Source organism: Ochotona princeps, chromosome 33, assembly GCF_030435755.1.
Source record: "Ochotona princeps isolate mOchPri1 chromosome 33, mOchPri1.hap1, whole genome shotgun sequence".
Taxonomy (NCBI): Eukaryota; Metazoa; Chordata; class Mammalia; order Lagomorpha; family Ochotonidae; genus Ochotona; species Ochotona princeps.
This window is the reverse complement of record NC_080864.1, coordinates 5,444,355-5,461,674: the sequence shown is the minus strand read 5'-3', so window position 1 is coordinate 5,461,674 and position 17,320 is coordinate 5,444,355. Positions and strand designations below refer to the sequence as shown.

Below are 17,320 nucleotides of genomic sequence, written 5' to 3'. Positions count from 1 at the left end.
CAGGATGAACAAGGGCCCGGGGCCCCAGGCGAGGCTGTGACTTGGGGGTCTGGCTTCCCCAGGGTGCAGTAAGCCTTGCTGAAAACTCCTATTGGAAATTTCCTGTCCACTGGGAGAGACGACCAGAGTGGAACTCAATCCTGCTGTCGGGTTAAAAAAAAAATGCAGCTTTGGGGAAGTGACTAAGGTTGCAGGGATCAGGCAGGGCCCCTTAATGGAGTCCTGGGAGCACTCTAAGAAAGAGGGAGAGAGGGCCCAGCACGATAGCCTAGTGGCTAAAGTCCTTACCTTCCACGCACTAAGATCCCATATGGGCACCGGTTCATGTCCCGGCTGCTCCACTTTACATTCTAGGGGATATAAGAGGAGCACATTTGCCGCTAAACCATTGCACTGGGCACAATATTATGTTATTTAAAAAATAAAGCTAGCAGTGAAGAAAGGCTGTATTATCTTCTCTATTCTTTTCTCCTTTTTAAAATCTTTATTTTTCTTGGTATGGCAAATTTCATTTACAGGGAGAAAGATCTTCCATCCCCACGTGGCTGCAACAGCCAGAGCTGAGCCGATCTGAAACCAGGAGCCAGGAGCTTCTCCTGGGTTTCCCCCATGGGTGCAGTTTCCTGAGGACCTGGGCCATGCTTCACTGCTTTCCCAGGCCGTGATCAGGAAGCTGGATGGGAAGTGGGAGAGCCAGGACATGCACGAGCCCCCATATGGGATGCCAGCAGTTGCAAGGTGAGGATTTAGCCACTGAGCCGTCACCAGGCCTGCCTGGTCCACTCTTCTGAATCTGTAAAAGTGAGACCAAGCCTCGGTCAGGTTGGCCTTAGTTCCAGGGTCCCTGGCTCCCGGTGGCAGCAGGGAAACCTAAAAGGAAGCGATCTCCTGGTTCACGAAGATCCGAGGTTCCTGCCAAGGTGGCAAAGTCCGCCAGTCCTCCCCGCGGTAGAGGAAGCTTGGGGGGGCAGACGCCCCTGGCCAAGGGCAGAGTCCCAGGCAGCGCTTTCTCAGGAGGAGAAGGACCCCCCTTGTCTTCATGCCTCTCCTCTCGCCACCCTCCAGCAAAGGCTCGCTCCCGCCAAGAGCCGTGCAAAACCTTTCCATTGAAAACTCAGTCTGAGGTCAGTGCCGTGGCATGGTGCGTTAAGCCGCTGCCTGCGATACTGGCCTCTCCAGTGGGCCACAGTTCAAATCCCGTCTGCTCTATTGCCCACCAGCTCCCTAGGGAAAAAAAAACAGCAGAGGATGGCCCAACTGCCTGGGCTCCCTGCACACACATGGAAGACCCCGATGCAGCCCCTGGCACCTGACTTCAGCCTCATCCAGCTCATGCCAGGAAGATCTGGGGCTCAGTGTAGAGACATCCCAGGGGCTCTCGGAGGGAGCATCCACGCCCCTAGCACATCTCATGGCTGCACAGCTGTATCCATAGGATGGGGAAGTTAGAATAATCCTCAAAGACAAGCAGGTGGTTCTAGCACGATGGCTCAATGGCTAAATCCTCACCTTGCAAGCTCCAGGATCCCATAGGGGGCACAAGTTCGTATCCTGGCTGCTCCACTTCCCATCCAGCTCCCTGCTTGTGGCCTGGGAAAGCAGTCGAGGACGGCCCAAAGCCTTGCGACCCTGCACTCATTCTCACCGAAATGACGTGTTCCCTTGAAATAGCCAGAAGTATGAAAGACAGGGTTTTTTTTTTTTATGATCCTCTTGTGCAAAGATTTCTTGGGTGCCACACATGGGAAACTCTTGCCAGCACCGCAAGCGGCCCCTGCACCTGCTGGACTGCAGAGCCGCTCCAAATTTGAAGACAATGTCCTTTTCTGTTTCAGGTGAGGGGCAACAGAGTTTGTCTCGGTCCCCAGATACGTGACGTACTGAGCGAAGACACAGGCTCTGAAGACACCCGGTTCCCACGCCCCGACGGTCCTGCGGGGCCCATGGAGGACCAAGGCCCCCAGGTCTCAGCCACACTACCACCAGATCTGATTCGAAGCAGGCAGGTGTACGTCTCCACAGCTCACACAGCCTTGGAGGACGGCCCAAGGCACCAGGACCCCATCTCCACTCCTCGGAGCACACTCCCACCTCTCTTTGCCAAACACGGCAAGCCAGGCTGCCAACCACGCTTGCCAGGTGTGAGTCACACCTGGCCCCACATCTGCCAGAAATTCTGCCTCACAAGACCCATGGGACCGGTTTATCCATCCTCTGGAGCAAAGCAATAAAGATCAAGGCATCCTCACAACTGGAAATATTTTTTTATGATTTATTTATGGGCCCGGCGCGATAGTGTAGTGGATAAAGTCCTCACCTTGCATGTGCCGGGATCCCATATGAACGCCGGTTCTAATCCCGGTGGCCCTGCTTCCCATCCAGCATCCTGCCTGTGGCCTGGGAAAGCAGTGGAGGACGGCCCAAGGACTTGGGACCCTGCACCCATGTGGGAGACCCGGAAGAAGCTCCTGGTTCCTGGCTTTGGGTTGGCTAGCTCTAGCCATTGCGGCCACTTGGAGAGTGAACTATCGGACGGAAGATCTTTCTCTCTGTCTCTCCCCCTCTCCGTATATCCGCCTTTCCAATAAAAATCAATAAATCTTTGACAGAGAGGAAGATCTTCCCACTCGTGCTGGCCTCTCCTGCTTTTCCAGGTACCTCAGCAGGGGGCCGGATTATAGGGTCTCCGATGTGGAAATGGCAATAATGGTTTAACCCACTCCATCAGGCTCATCCTACAAGAGTGTTATGGTGCAATGGGTTACCCTAGCAAAGCCAGGAGCCTGCATTCCATCCTGCTCTCCCAGGTGGATGGCAGGGACCACGGACCTGTTCCACCTCCCAAAGTGCCCGTTAGCAGGAAACTGGTTTGGAAATAGAGCAGCCAGGACAAAACCCAGCATAGGCTATGTTTTTTTTTAAAGATTTATTTATTTTTTATTGCAAAGTCAGATATCCAGAGAGGAGGAGAGACAGAGAGGAAGATCTTCCGTCCAATGGTTCACTCCCCAAGTGGCCACAATAGCTGGAACTGAGCTGATCCGAAGCCAGGACCCAGGGGCCTCCTCCTCCAGGTCTCCCATGCGAGTCAGGGTCCCAAAGCATTGGGCCGTCCTCGACTGCTTTCCCAGGCCGCAAGCAGGGAGCTGGAAGGGAAGTGGAGCAGCCGAGATTAGAACCTGTGCCCATATGGAATCCCGGTGCATGCAAGGCGCGGATTTCAGCCACTAGGCTACCACACCAGGGCCACCCACCTGGTTTCTAACAGCGGCAGCCTTGGAGTACATCGGAAACGTTGCACCAACATCCACCCCTGTGCTTCCCGAAGCCTCCAGAACAGCTACAGGCCACTGAAGTTGAAAGAGACGCCCCAGGTCCTAGATATCAGAAGCCAGGGCTCAAGCAAGAGCATGTTCAGGCTCAACGCCCGTCGCGGAGGAGGACACCGTTCACCTGGGGTTACTTGCGTCAGGAAGTTCCTGGAGACCAAAGGAAGGGACGCCCACTGATCTGCGTGGTCCAAGAGACCAGAGCAGGCCTGCTGCAGGCTGTGGCTAAGTCAGTCACTCGAGAAAACACTCCCCCGGGCAGAAACTGGGTGCGGGGGGAAGAGGGTACGCTGCCATCCTCCACTGCTTCCCCAGGCTCCGGGCAGGGAGCTGGATGGAAAGTGGGGTTGCCGGGGTTAGAATCAGCACCCATGTGGCATCCCAGCGCTGATTCCCACGAGGCTACAGTGATGTGCCCAACAAGTTGTTTTTAAACTTTCACTGAATACAAGAGCTTTTTTGTTGCTTTCTCTTTTTAATTTTTATTTTTAATATTGTTTGCACTGGCCCAACTCAGTAGCCTAGTGGCTAAAGTCCTCACCTTGCATGCACCAGGATCCCATTTGGGCGCCGGTTCTAATCCCGGCAGCTCCACTTCCCATCCAGCTCCCTGCTTGTGGCCTGGGAAAGCAGTGGAGGACGGCCCAATGCCTTTGGACCCTGCACCCGCGTGGGAGACCTGGAAGAAGTTCCTGGTTCCCGGCTTCGGATCAGCGCAGCACCGGCCGTTGCGCTCACTTGGGGAGTGAATCATCAGACGGAAGATCTTCCTCTCTGTCTCTCCTCCTCTCTGTGTATCTGACTTTGCCATAAAAAAATAAATAAATAAATCTTTAAAAAAAAAAAAAAGATTACGAGTGCAGAGTTAAGAAAAGATCATAAATGAAAGGAATTTATGAAAGCATAGAACATAGACTCTTTGCTAAATCTTATGATCAAATCATGCATTAATTACCGTCACCTTCACCTAGTGCTGATTCAATTGTTTTTTGTTCTTAGCGTTGCTTTAATTGTTTTTTGTTCTTTTGTTAAAGGGCAGTGAAAGGGATTAAGGCAACTCAGCCAATCTACAAACAGAGGGTCTTTGCAAGAAACTTGCTTTTATCTTTATAAACTCTTTTCTTTCCCTAAATATGAGTGCCAATATAAGGTTGAGATTTTAAGTCATTTTTGGGGTGGGAGGTTCACATTTGTCTCCCTTTAGAAGGTCCCCATATACTTTCTGCTTTCCGTGGTGAGAAACCAAAAGGCGTCATACCATGTGTTGTAACAGTTGGAGAAGCATGGTAAACAAACTCTTTGTACCTCCATGATTGCTATCTGTTCTAAGATATTACCAAGCTGGGCCCGGCGGCGTGGCCTAGCAGCTAAAGTCCTCGCCTTGAACGCCCCGGGATCCCATATGGGCACCGGTTCTAATCCCGGCAGCTCCACTTCCCATCCAGCTGCCTGCTTGTGGCCTCGGAAAGCAGTGGAGGACGGCCCAAAGCTTTGGGACCCTGCACCCACGTGGGAGACCTGGAAGAGGTTCCTGGTTCCCGGCTTCGGATCGGCGCGCATCAACCCGTTGCGGCTCACTTGGGGAGTGAAACATCGGACGGAAGATCTTCCTCTCTGTCTCTCCTCTCTGTATATCTGACTTTGTAAAAAATAAATAAATCTTTAAAAAAAACAAAGATATTACCAAGCCATTTCTTAAGGAAAACATTACTTATATTAGGGCCAACTTCAGGACAAAGCTGGGTACATAACAGGATGTTTGGAGACATTGTGGGCTCAATTGTACTATTGTGTACTTTCAGCTGTGTGTCATAGTCTTACATCGCTAAAGATGTTTTTATCATAACATGATTGATCAATTTGATTAGTTACAGGAATCACTTCACATTAGCAGAAAAACAACAACAACACCCTCAGGAGAATTCTATGGAACTTCAGAGAGGTGTTTGAGTGTCCGTACGATGGAGTGAGGCAGCAATGAGGTGACCAGAGACGTTCTGCCGGACCTTGCCACACAGCCAGAAACTCCCCGTAGTCTTGTTAACTGAGGAGCGGTGCCATCCGACCCAACTGAGTGGCTCCCCACAACCTGGAGTGGAGTGTAATCTTTTGACGATGCTCCAGAGACCCCAATGTGGGGGAGAATGCTCCAAGGGTGTCACTAGGAGAATTTGGATAGGGGCCCGGCATGGTAGCCTAGTGGTTAAAGTCCTTGCCTTGCAGGCGCCGGCATCCCATATGGGTGCCGGTTCTAATCCCGGTGGCCCTGCTTCCCATCCAGCTCCCTGCTTGTGGCCTGGGAAAGCAGTGGAGGACGGCCCAAAGCCTTGGGACCCTGTACCTGCATGGGAGACCAGGAAGAAGCTCCTGGCTCCTGGCTTCGGACTGACTCAGCTCCAGCCGTTGCACTCACTTGGGGAGTGAACCAGCAGATGGAAGATCTTCCTCTCTGTCTCTCCTCCTCTCTGTATACCCGCCTTTCCAATAAAAATAAATAAATCTTAAAAAGAGAATTTGGATAGCCCAGATAATTTTCCCCATGGCCATGATCTGAGTCCAGCGATCCAGTAACGGATTCCCCCAAGAAACCTCGCCTGGGGTGACCTCAGAGCTCACTCTTGTGTGCCCCAGCCAGTGCCGGGTCAGGTGTGATCTGTCCTCAGCACCACTTTAATGCACATGGCAGTGGATGAAGCTGCTACTGATGGGTACTGTGGCCCGGCCCAGCCAGCTTGCTACAGACCCAGTCCTCACACATGCCAGCATGTGCCACAGCCCAGCTGGAGTGACCCTCAACAGCCCCCATCAGGCCTGCCCCCAGTCCTGGCTCCTGCACGTGCAAACCTAGCCTGGACCAGCTCATACCCCATCCCGCTCCCCTGTACACCCATGGGTACTGTGGCTGAGCTCATCCTGACCTGCCTCCCAGACCCAAACCACCTGTGTGCTATTGGGTGCCACCGCCTTATCCAGCCTGGCCCACCCCCAACCATGGCTCTCTTGCTCCCCATTGGGAGCTGCAGCCTAGAAGAGGCGTCCCCCTAACGTCCAATTCCCATTTCTAGAGCGCATGTGTGCCAGCAGGGCACAGTCCTGCTGGACGTGGTCTGCCCTCAGTACCACCCTGTGCGTGTGGTGGAGGGTGCTGCAGCCTGGTCCTGCCTGGCCTCCACCCAGTCCTGGCTCCCCCCGAAAGTCGGGTAGATTCCTGCCAAATGAATTCTGTGGTCCAGCCTTGCTCAACCCGTCACCACCGCCAGCTCTCTGCATAAACCAACAGAAGCCCCATGGAGGCGAGCCCACAAGTGCCCTACAGAACCTGCCCCCCAGATCCAATTCTCTGCCATTCTGGTGGATGCTACGAGCCCAACTGATGTGCCCCACCCCTGCTCCAACACTGATGGGTGAGTGCTACAGCCTAGCCCAGTAAGGTATTCCTCCCCCTGCCCCCAGCCCATTTCGGCATGCATCGTTGAATAGGAGGCAATGCTGTTTAGTCCAACCCAGGTCTCCCACGTGGGGAGGTACCTTGGCCTGACCCAGACAGCCTTCCAGTTTCCCCATCTAAACCACTCTGTCTCACCTCCCTCGCCCAGTCTTTGCAAGACCCCAAAAGTCATTCTTCCCCTATCAAACATGCCCTTGGCCACTCCTATTGCAATGTGACCCCAGACCATCTTCCTGGGTGGTGTGTCCCAGTCTGGAGTCCCCACCTTACTCACTTATCATTAAAAAAAAAGAAGAAAAAAGAAAAGCGACTATGCTGGCACACTGGTATAGTTCCTACAAATTTGACATTACCCAGGCCCAGGATGCCCGCCACGTACTGGCTGCTTTGCTGGCAGCAGTGGAACACTCTCGCAGGTACAATCTTTTTAAGATTTATTTTATTTTTATTGCAAAGTCAGATATACAGAGAGGAGGAGAGACAGAGAGGAAGATCCTCCATCCGATGATTCACTCCCCAAGCCACCGTTAACGGCCGGTGCTGCGCCGATCTGAAGCCGGGAACCAGGAGCTTCTTCCGGGTCTCCCACATGGGAGCAGGGTCGCAAGGCTTTGGGCCATCCTCGACTGCTTTCCCAGGCCACAGGCAGGGAGCTGGATGGGAAGCGGGGATGCTGGAATTAGAACCGGTGCCCATATGGGATCCTGGCACGTTCAAGGCGAGGACTTTAGCCGCTAGGCTACCGCGCCGGGTCCTATGTTTGTTTTCTCTTTCCTTCCTTCCTTCCTTCCGTTCTGGTTGATTTATTTATTTGAACAGAGTAACACAGAGAGAACCTTCCAGCCCACTGGGTCATTTATACAAATGACTACAGCGGCTGGGCTAAGTCGGTCGGAATCCACAAGCCAGGAGCTTCTTTCATGTAGGTGCAGTGTCCCAAGGACTGGCACCATCCTCTGCTCTCTCCCCAGACACATTGGCAGGGAGCTGGCTGGGCAGCAGAGCAGCTGGGACCAGAATGAGTGCCGCTATGGAATGCCAGCACCACCGACCGGGTCTTCACCGCTTGGCTACCGTGTGCCGTCCTCATACTGTTTTGTTTTGTTTTGTTTTCACTGTGGTTTCCTTCTGTGGCACAGGGCTGCAGGGTTTTGACATTTGTAGGTCAACAGAGTAAATTAAGGAATGGTGCCAGGGCTCCACGGGCACAGCTCGTATTTCACATGAACTCCGTGAGCGGCTGACTCACCCGCTGCGTCCCTTGCAGAGCTGGGCTCTGGGTGACAGAAGGAGGAGGCCCCTGGGTCCTGGGCTGCCTGTCCATCCAGCTCTACCTGTTCCGTGGTGTCCCCCGGCTCAGCTGACAACCGCCAGGACACAGGATAGATACGCCCTCCTCTTCGGCACACTGGCTACCTTTCATTGTGCACACGGCTCATTTGCTTGTTTAACCCTTGAATCGTGGCAAAAGGCATAGTCCTAAGGGACCGCACCGTGGCACACTAGGCTGAACCTCTGGATAGAGCAGTGGCATTGCACACGGACGCTGGTTCGTATCCCGGCTGCTCCACTTCCTATCCAGCTCCCTGCTTGTGCCCTGAGAAAAGAATGGAGGACGGCTCAAGTGCCCAGTGCCCTCTGCAGTCACATGGGACACCTGGAAGAAGCTCCTGGTTGCTGACTAAACTCTGGCTATTGCGGCCATTTGGGGAGTGTCCCAAAAGATGGCAGATCTTTCTCTGTCTGTGTGTGTGCTTTGCTTCAAAACTCTACCTTTCCTGGCCCGGCGGCGTGGCCTAGCAGCTGGAGTCCTCGCCTTGAACGCGCCAGGATCCCATGTGGGTGCCGGTTCTAATCCTGGCAGCTCCACTTCCCATCCAGCTCCCCGCTTGTGGCCTGGGAAAGCAGTGGAGGACGGCCCAAAGCCTTGGGACACTGCACCTGTGTGGGAGACCCGGAAGAGGCTCCTGGTTCCCGGCTTCAGATCGGCGCGCACCGGCCCATTGCGGCTCACTTGGAGAGTGAATTATCGGATGGAAGATCTTCCTCTCTGTCTCTCCTCCTCTGTGTATATCTGACTTTGTAATAAAATAAATAAAATCTTAAAAAAAGATATATATAGATAGATAGATAAATAGATACACACACACACACATGCTTATTTATTTGGAGTTTATGTATAGCTTTCTCTCTCTGGCTCCCTGTCTCTCCCTCTGTCTCTCTCTCTCTCACACACACACACACATTCACTCACTTGGAATACGACTTTTTGTTGTTGTTGTTATAGGGGATGCTTCTAGACAGACAGTGGCTCCCCGCTTATCAGGAGTGAACACTGAGATCCATGTGTCCGGGGGTCCCTGCCACCCCGTGTTTGCTGCTGCTACACTGGTGACAGCCAGGCATGGACACACGGGGAGTCACCATTGACTGACAAAAGGGTAAAAGTCACCTTGGTCTGGGCATTGGAACACGGAGGTTTAAGCTGTCGCTTGTGACCCCAGCATCCTATATGGGATTCCCATCCTGCTCCCTGCTAATGTGCCTGGGAAAGCAGCGGAGAACGGACAACCCAAGCGCTTGGGTCCCTGCGCCCCGCATGGGAGACCCGGAGGAAATCCCAGGCTCCTGGCTTCAGCCTGGCCCAAACCGGACAGTATGGGCCGTTTGAGGAGCCATCCAGCAAATGGAAGGTCTAATGGTAGGCTAATCCTGAAGCTACAGTGGTGGCATCCCATATGGACACCCACCCAGTTCTGTTCCCAGCTGCTCCACTTTCTCTGTCTCTCTCTCTCTCTGCCCTGCAAAATAAAGCCAAATTTGTCTGTAAAGGAAAGAACTTTCTTATTTAATTAAAAAAAAATAATGATAATGCGGCGCACACGAATAAGCTAAGCCCTGAGGGTTTTTTTTTTGTCTGTTTGTTTGTTCATTTCATTTTAAAGTCACAGCGGTGGTTTCTGATAACCCTGGAGGCAGAGGGTGCAGCGTGGTTCCCTGGGGCCCTGGGCTAAGACAGGGCAGGCATTGGGCAGAGATGATGAAATCTCACACAGCCTGGATGGCTACGGTCCGACGCAGCGACAGAACTCACGTGGAGGGGTGAGTTCTGATGTCCTCATGGGGTTGGGGAAGTGCATTTGCCAAGCTGGCGTCCAGCGCCCTTCGTGCCAGCCCCTCTGATGCTGTGGTGGAGGGTAGGGCGCAGGGAAGCTCGCCTCGGGCGCCACCCAGTGGCACTCGGGGTCGTCTAAGCAAAGGACCTTGCACCTGACCAACCGACGTTTTTTTTTTTTTTTTGGTTCTGCAAATTTGCATTGTAAATATTGGTTCCGACATAAAGGATAGGAGGACGGCGCAAAGCGTTGCGCTCGTGGGATATGGAGACCGTTCCAGTCACAAAGAAAGGGCAGGAGGGCCAAACATGTGGCTAAATCCTCGTCTTTGTTGTGCCGGGATCCCATGTGGGTGCCTGTTCGTGTCCTGGTGGACCCGTTTCCCATCCAGCTCCCTGCTTGTGGCCTGGGAAAGCAGTGGAGGACGGCCCAATGCATTGGGACCCTGTACCTGTGTGGGAGACCTGGAAGAAATTCCTGGCTCCTGGCTTCAGATCGGCGCAGCTCCAACCGTTGCGGTCACTTGGAGAGTGAACCTGCAGATGGAAGATCTTTCTCTCTGTCTCTCCTTGTCTCTGTAAATCTGTCTTTCCAAGAAAAATACATCTTAAAAGAAGAGAAGGAGGATGAAGAAGAAAGAGAAGGAGAAGATGAAAGCAGGACCATGAATGAACTTAACCTGAGCAAAAGGGGCGGTGAGGAACGCATACCCATTGCGCGTGGAGCAAGGAGAGCCAGAAGGAGCGAGGCCACAGCTGCCAGGATCTCACCCTATGTGTCGTAGGCACACCCTCCACTGGCATCCATCGGCTGACTCCCACGCTCCAGCACCGGCTCATGTCAAGATGAGCCAGGGAGAGCATTCTCTCAGGCCGTGCCAGGTGACGGGCATCGCTTGGACAGGGAACCCTCAGGTCCCATAGAGCACTGTCCACGTCAACGCATGCCCTGCCTTTGGGGTTATGACTCCTCACCTTTTAGGATGGGAAGGGACAGCAGAGAGTCACAGAACAGCAGCGGCAAGACAGAGGCCCTCTTGTTCCAAGTCAGCACGTGTAGAGAAAAAAAAAAAAAAAAAAACAGGTGGAAAATGCAAATATCCAATATTCATAGAGAAGAAAATGGTTTTAGGAGCTGGTATTCTGTCGTACAGCATAAAGCCAACACTGGAGATGCCAGCATCCCTAGCCCGCACCCCCAGGGTGCTGGTTCAAGTCCTGGCTGCTCCACTTCCCATCCAGCTCCCTGCTTGTGACCTGGGAAAGCAATGGAGGACGGCTCAAAGCCTTGGGACCCTGCACCCGCAGGGGAGACCCAAAAGAAGCTCCTGGCTCGTTCCTAATATCGGATCGGCTCATTTCTGGCCACTGCAGCCACTTGCGGAGTGAACCAGCAGATGGAAGATCTTTCTCTGTGTCTCTTCCCTGTAAAACTGTTCTGCCTTTCCAATTAAAAAACAAACAAACAAACAAACAACAAAACGTGAATTAGGACACCTACCTCCCGTATTGGAATGCTTCCGTTTGAATCCTGCCTACTCCCATCCCAGCTCCCTGCCTAGACAGACCCTGGGAGCAGCAGAGGACCTCGGAGCCCTGCACTGGATTCCAGGCTCCTGGTTTGAGCTTGGTAGTCAAGTTGACACTCACCTTAACGCTTCAGGAAGGGAAAAAAGGACATTGGGAAGAAAGCTCTGCACTGGGCACACGGATCACAGCAGGAGGGAGCCAGGAGGGGCAAAAAACACTCAGCCGGTGAAGAGGTGAGGACAACCCTGCAGCGGAAGATGCCTCCTCCCCCAGTCACTTGTCACTCTGGGGTGCCGGGGCGCTGGAGAGACGGACCCCGGGGGGCGGCTGCCGGTCCCGGGAGAAGGGAAAGAAAATAAAGTCTCACCTGTGTGCGCCCTGCGGGGCTCGTTAGTGGCTGTGCAGCCCCCCCCCCCCCGGGGATCACGACTCCTGGGACCCTCCCTGTAGTATGAGGACCCCGAGGTCTCAGCCGCTCCAGCGTCAAGCAGAGAACGATGCGGGAAGGGACAGTGCGCGCCCACCGTGGCCATGGTGAGTGGGCAGCCAGAGCGCGCCTGGAGCGCGCGGAGAGGTGGGGAGCGGGCAGCGCCGGATCTGAGCAAACTATCCCCATCACTGGCAAAGGGCGGGGGGAGGGGGTGGGCTGAGATGACCAGGATGGAGGTACAAGGATGTTCCGTGGCTGCAGTCGCCTGTGCTAGACAGGACCTGGGGTGAGGGAGACGAGGATGCGCCCAGGGCGGGTGGGGTTGCCAAGCGAGCTTCTGAGCCGTCCGCCTTCCCTCGCCCCAGACATCTGCCCCCAAGCAGGTGTGCGCTGCTCACCTGTAGTCTCCACTTCAGGCCAGGGGTGAGAGGCGAGTTCTGCAAGATCTGGAGCCGCATGGGTGAACACACTTTCAGCCACATGGGTGAACACACACTCCAGCCCCGAAAACCCACACATTCCTGGTCCCCAGCTCCTGAGCCCACCTGGAATCCCTCTTGCTGTCCCCATGAAGGTGGCATGGGCTTCGACCCCAGAAGCCGGCACTCACAGAGCCCCACATCTCTCCCCACCACCAAGGGACCTCTTTGGGTGTGCACATTTGGGCTGGGAGGTCCTGGGAGCAGCTCCTTTTGGGGACCACCATTTGAGGGTAGGGAGCTCAGGTGATGTGTGCATTGGGATACAGAGAAAATCTCAGGTCCTCGGCTGTCCTGAGTATGGGGATGGTGTCGGAGGGGAGGGGGGAGGACTGTGGTGGAATGTCCCATCAAAGCTTAAGGAGTTCCCTCCTGTTCCTTGCTTTTTCTGGGATGGGAGCAGGACCCTTGGGGAAGATGCCCCCCCCCCACACACAGGATGCGCTGTCCTGGCAAGCCTAGCTAGCCTGGAGATCCCAGCTGCCCTAACCACCCTGAGCTGGACAGAGCCCTCCTCCAAGTGGCCTGCTCCCTAGCCCCGTCCTCCTAAGACCCCACCACCACCAGCTCAGCTCCTCAGGCAGTCCAGAACCCACCTTCCCACTGCACCTGCTCATCACCTCCAGCGCCCCAACCTTGTCTCCTGGCTGACCCCAAGTCATAGCAGATCCCACCTCTGCTGCCACCTCGGGGGACAGAGCCAGGGGCTTCCCAATGACCTACCAGGCACCCTGCCCGGGTCCGTGCAGTAGGTGTGGACGACACAAAGGTTGGAAGAGAACATCTCCCCTGTTTGGCAGGACCGGGGGGAGCTTCCCGCTGCATGGAGGGCCCAAGAAGATGTCTCTGAGCACAGTTTCACCTCCCTTTGCAAGGATACCCGACCACCCCGCTAAGAATTCTGTAATCTACTGGGGCATTGTTGTTTGCCCCTGCGAGATGATTTTTTACCGCAACGTCAGAATGGATGATGCCCTGTCTGAAGGTGAGACAATTCGCAGATTTATCTTCGGAAGCACCCACTTGTCCATTGTAGAGTTGGAATCAAAATGGAGTGAACACGGCTCATTGCTAATTGCAATTCTTCTTTGCCTTTATAGAGCGCTTTACTCGCTTGGCTAACAAACTGTGCTAATGGTCAACACGCCCGTTAGTGCCAATGGCCCCAATCCCCATCAACCAAGGTCCCAGCCTTACTAACCCATAGATCATTCAAGATCGGGGTCTGCTTGTCACAGGTGATGCCAAGATTGGAGCCCGGACCTGGGCCGGGGCTGGCAAGCCGAGATAAGCAAGGAACGCGTAATCTTTCCTCACCCACCTCTTATAACTGTGCCCCTCTTGAAGCTGTGTCCAACTGCCCCTAAAGAAAGCTTCGTAATTGTACTGCTCGGGGCCGCACTCTGCGGCCCAGTGCAGACAACACCATGACGTAAAAGTCTGTGCCAGAGTTTGTGACTGCTTCTGTATAAATAAAGAGGACAGGTTTTTTTTGCATGGTCCATTATGATGGTGAAATTATAGAGGTCTGTCTCTCTTCTCTCTATGCCTATTTCAAGCAGCTGCCGGGGATAGAACCGGCGCCCATATGGGCTTCTAGCGCATTCAAGGTGAGGACTTAAACTGCTACACTATTGCACCGGACCCCCATTTCACTTCTTGGAAACATCCCACCTACGGGCCTGGCACGATGGCTCAGTGGGTAAATCTTCGCCTTGCATGAGCCGGGATCCCTTATGGGTGCCAGTTCAGATCCTGGCTGCTCCACTTCCCATCCAGCTCCCTACTTGTGGCCTGGGAAAGCAGTCGAGGATGGTCCAAAGCCTTGGGACCCTGCACCCATGTGGGAGACCCGGAAGCAGCTCCTAGCTCCTGGTTTCAGATCAGCTCAGTTGCAACCATTGTGGCCACTTGGGGAGTGAACCATCAGATGGAAGATCTTTCTGTCTCTCCTCTTTGTAAATCTACCTTTCCGATAAAAAATAGACAAATATTTTAAAAAGAAAAATAATAGAGAAAGAGAAGGAGAGACGGAGAGATGGATCTTCCACCTGCTGGTTCACTCCCCCAGACACCTGCAACAGCCAAGCATGGACCACGTAGCAGGTGGTAGCCTGGAGCTGGGAGCTGCATCCAGCCGTGATGTTTCTGACCCTCTCCCCGTCTGGTGCCTGGAGAAGAAGCTCCCGGGGCACATGCAGAGCCCGTCCCTTCTCTTGTCCTTCTCTCTGCAGGTTCCTGAGGAGCAGCAGGAGAACAGGACACGGCTGGTGACCGAAATCCTGCTGGTGGGATTCTCCAACCTGCCGCATCTGAGGCCTCTGCTCTTCACGCTCTTTCTCCTCACCTACTTGGTGACCCTGGGCGGCAACGCCACCATCATCACCATCATCCACCTGGACCGAAGCCTGCACACACCCACGTACCGTTTCCTGGCCGTGCTGTCGCTCTCTGAGACCTGCTACACACTCGTCACCATCCCCAACATGCTGGTGCACCTGCTATTGCACAGCCAGGCCATCTCCATCGCGGGCTGTCGGGCTCAGATGTTCTTCTTCCTGGGCCTGGGTTGCAGCCACTGCTTCCTCCTCACCCTCATGGGCTATGACCGCTACGTGGCCATCTGCCACCCGCTGCGCTATTCGGTCATCATGAGACCCTCGGTCTGCCTCCGTCTGGGAGCCCTCGTTTTCGGCTCGGGCTTCTCTGTGGCCTTGATAGAGACCTGCGTGATCTTTGCCTCGCCCTTCTGCCACGGGCCCCGCGTGGAGCACTTCTTCTGTGACATCGCGCCCGTGCTGCGGCTCAGCTGCGCCGAGAGCGGGCGCGCAGCCCTGGGCATCTTCTTCCTCAGCGTCCTGGTGGTGCTGGTCTCCTTTCTGCTCATCCTCCTGTCCTACGCCTTCATCGTGGCCACCGTGGTGCGCATGCCCTCGGCGGCTGGCCGCCGCAAAGCCTTCTCCACCTGCGCCGCCCACCTCACCGTAGTCGTGGTGCATTTTGGCTGTGCCTCCATCATCTACCTGCGCCCCGAGTCCGGCGGCCACCCGGATCGCGACCGCCTGGTGGCCGTGTTCTACACGGTGGTCACGCCTCTGCTCAACCCCGTGGTGTACACGCTGCGCAACCAAGAGGTGCGCGTGGCGCTGCGCAGGACTCTAGGGCGCACCTGCAGGCCGTCTGGCTGAGGCCACACTTGGCTCCAAGTGGGGGAACTGGAGAGTGGGCGCTCGCGTCTGACTGCCTCTCTCCCTCTGTCCAAAGGATGTCCCTGGAGCCAGAGGTTGCAGCCACGTTTGAATGTTTCCCAAATGCATTTGAGAAAGGCTTTTAAGATTTATTTCTATGTGAAAGACAGAGTTACAGAGAGAAGGCGACAGAGTGAGAGGTCTCCCGTCTGCTGGTTCACTCTGGCCGCAATGGCCAGCCGGAGCTGAGCCGATCCGAAGCCAGGAGCCAGGAGCCTCTTCTGGGTCTCCCGCACGGGTGCAGCGTCCCAAGGCTTTGGGCCGTCCTTGACCGCTTTCCCAGGCCACAAGCAGGGAGCTGGATGGGAAGTGGAGCAGCCGGGACTATATATGGGACACCAGAACTGCAGGTGGGGTATTAGCCTGTTATGCCCGGCTGCTCCAGTTCTGATCCAGCTACCTGCTTACAGGTCTGGGCAGACAGCAGAAAAGGAATCAAGGGCTTTGGTCCCTGCACCTGTGTAGGAGACTCGGATAAATCTTTTGGTTCCTGGTTTCGGATTGGCTCAGCTCTGGATGCTACAACCGTTTAAACAGTAAACCACCAGGGTCTGGTGCAGTAGCCTAGTGGCTATACAGTCCTGGCCTTGCATGCGCATTGGGCATTGTTTCTAATCCCGGTCGCTCCACTTCCCATCCAGCTCCCTGCTTGTGGCCTGGGAAAGCAGTGGAGGACTGCCCAAAGCCTTGGGACCCTGCACCTACGTGGGAGACTCAGAAGCAGCTCCTGGCTCCTGGCTTCGGATCGGCTCAGCTCTGGCCATTGTGGCCACTTGGAGAATGAACCAGCACATGAAAGATCTTTCTCTCTCCTCCTCCTCTCTGTAAATCTGACCTTCCAATTAAAAGAAATACATCTTAAAAGAATAATAATAGGCTAAAGTTACACACACACACAAGTGAAATGAGTGGCGCCCTAAGACACAGGTTGGCGCTGCCCCCCAGCACCCTCCAGCTTACCTAGACATGGACCAGCGACAGTGCGTGTTAACTATGCCTTTATTAGGTGGTGAGAGGCCGGCAGTCCAACTACACCGAGGTGTAACCAGAAGCTGGGTTACAAAAATAGTTTAGGAAAGACATCTCTGGGCCAATTCCCAAGGGGAGGTGGCGCCCACCCATCAGGAAGTCCCAGGCAGACTGGGAGACAAAGGCCATCTGTGTCCACAGCTCTGCCCTGACCTCCCGGCTTCCCCAGGGAGCCCAGACTGCGGGGGGATGGAGGCTTGGGCCTCTGGAATGCATTGAAGTGAGGTGGAGGGAAGGGGGGCTCCCGTCTGACCCCCAGAGAGTGCGCCCATAGGTGCCTACTTGGTACATACCAGGGTTGGTGTACTCGGTACACGGGACCCCCAGTCATGCTTTGCGTACTCCATACAGAGTCCAGCTTGACCACAAAGGGCCCACAGACTCGGCCCCATGGGGGCACTGGACGGGGCGAGGAGGGGAGGTGGAGGAAGGGGTGATTGGGGGAGGGGGAGAGGAGGTAATATCTCCATATATATATATTTTGTAAAAAATAATAATTATAATAAGTTTGTTTAAATGAATCTGTTTCTATACAAAATGTAAAAAAAAAAGAAAGAAAAATAATAATAATTCACTCGTGCCAGAGTATGAGGCAAGGAGGGAGGGAGGGGTATGGGGTGGCGGGAGGAGGACCCAGGTTCGAGTCTCGGCTGAGAGTGTATGCTCAACCTCACCCATTATAAATAAAAGGAACACTGAGGCCCTGGCCCTG

General features: G+C 54.5%; 1 protein-coding gene across 1 annotated transcript; it reads left to right on the top strand.

Moving 5' to 3' along the window:
• The first annotated feature begins 7,089 nt into the window (after positions 1-7,089).
• Positions 7,090-15,521, top strand: LOC101533288 (olfactory receptor 10T2-like). Its single transcript, XM_058657652.1, has 3 exons — positions 7,090-7,152; positions 11,873-11,956; positions 14,566-15,521. Exons 1-3 carry the CDS (start codon positions 7,090-7,092, stop codon positions 15,517-15,519), a joined length of 1,101 nt encoding a protein of 366 aa, XP_058513635.1. The 3' UTR covers positions 15,520-15,521.
• The last annotated feature ends 1,799 nt before the right edge of the window (positions 15,522-17,320 follow it).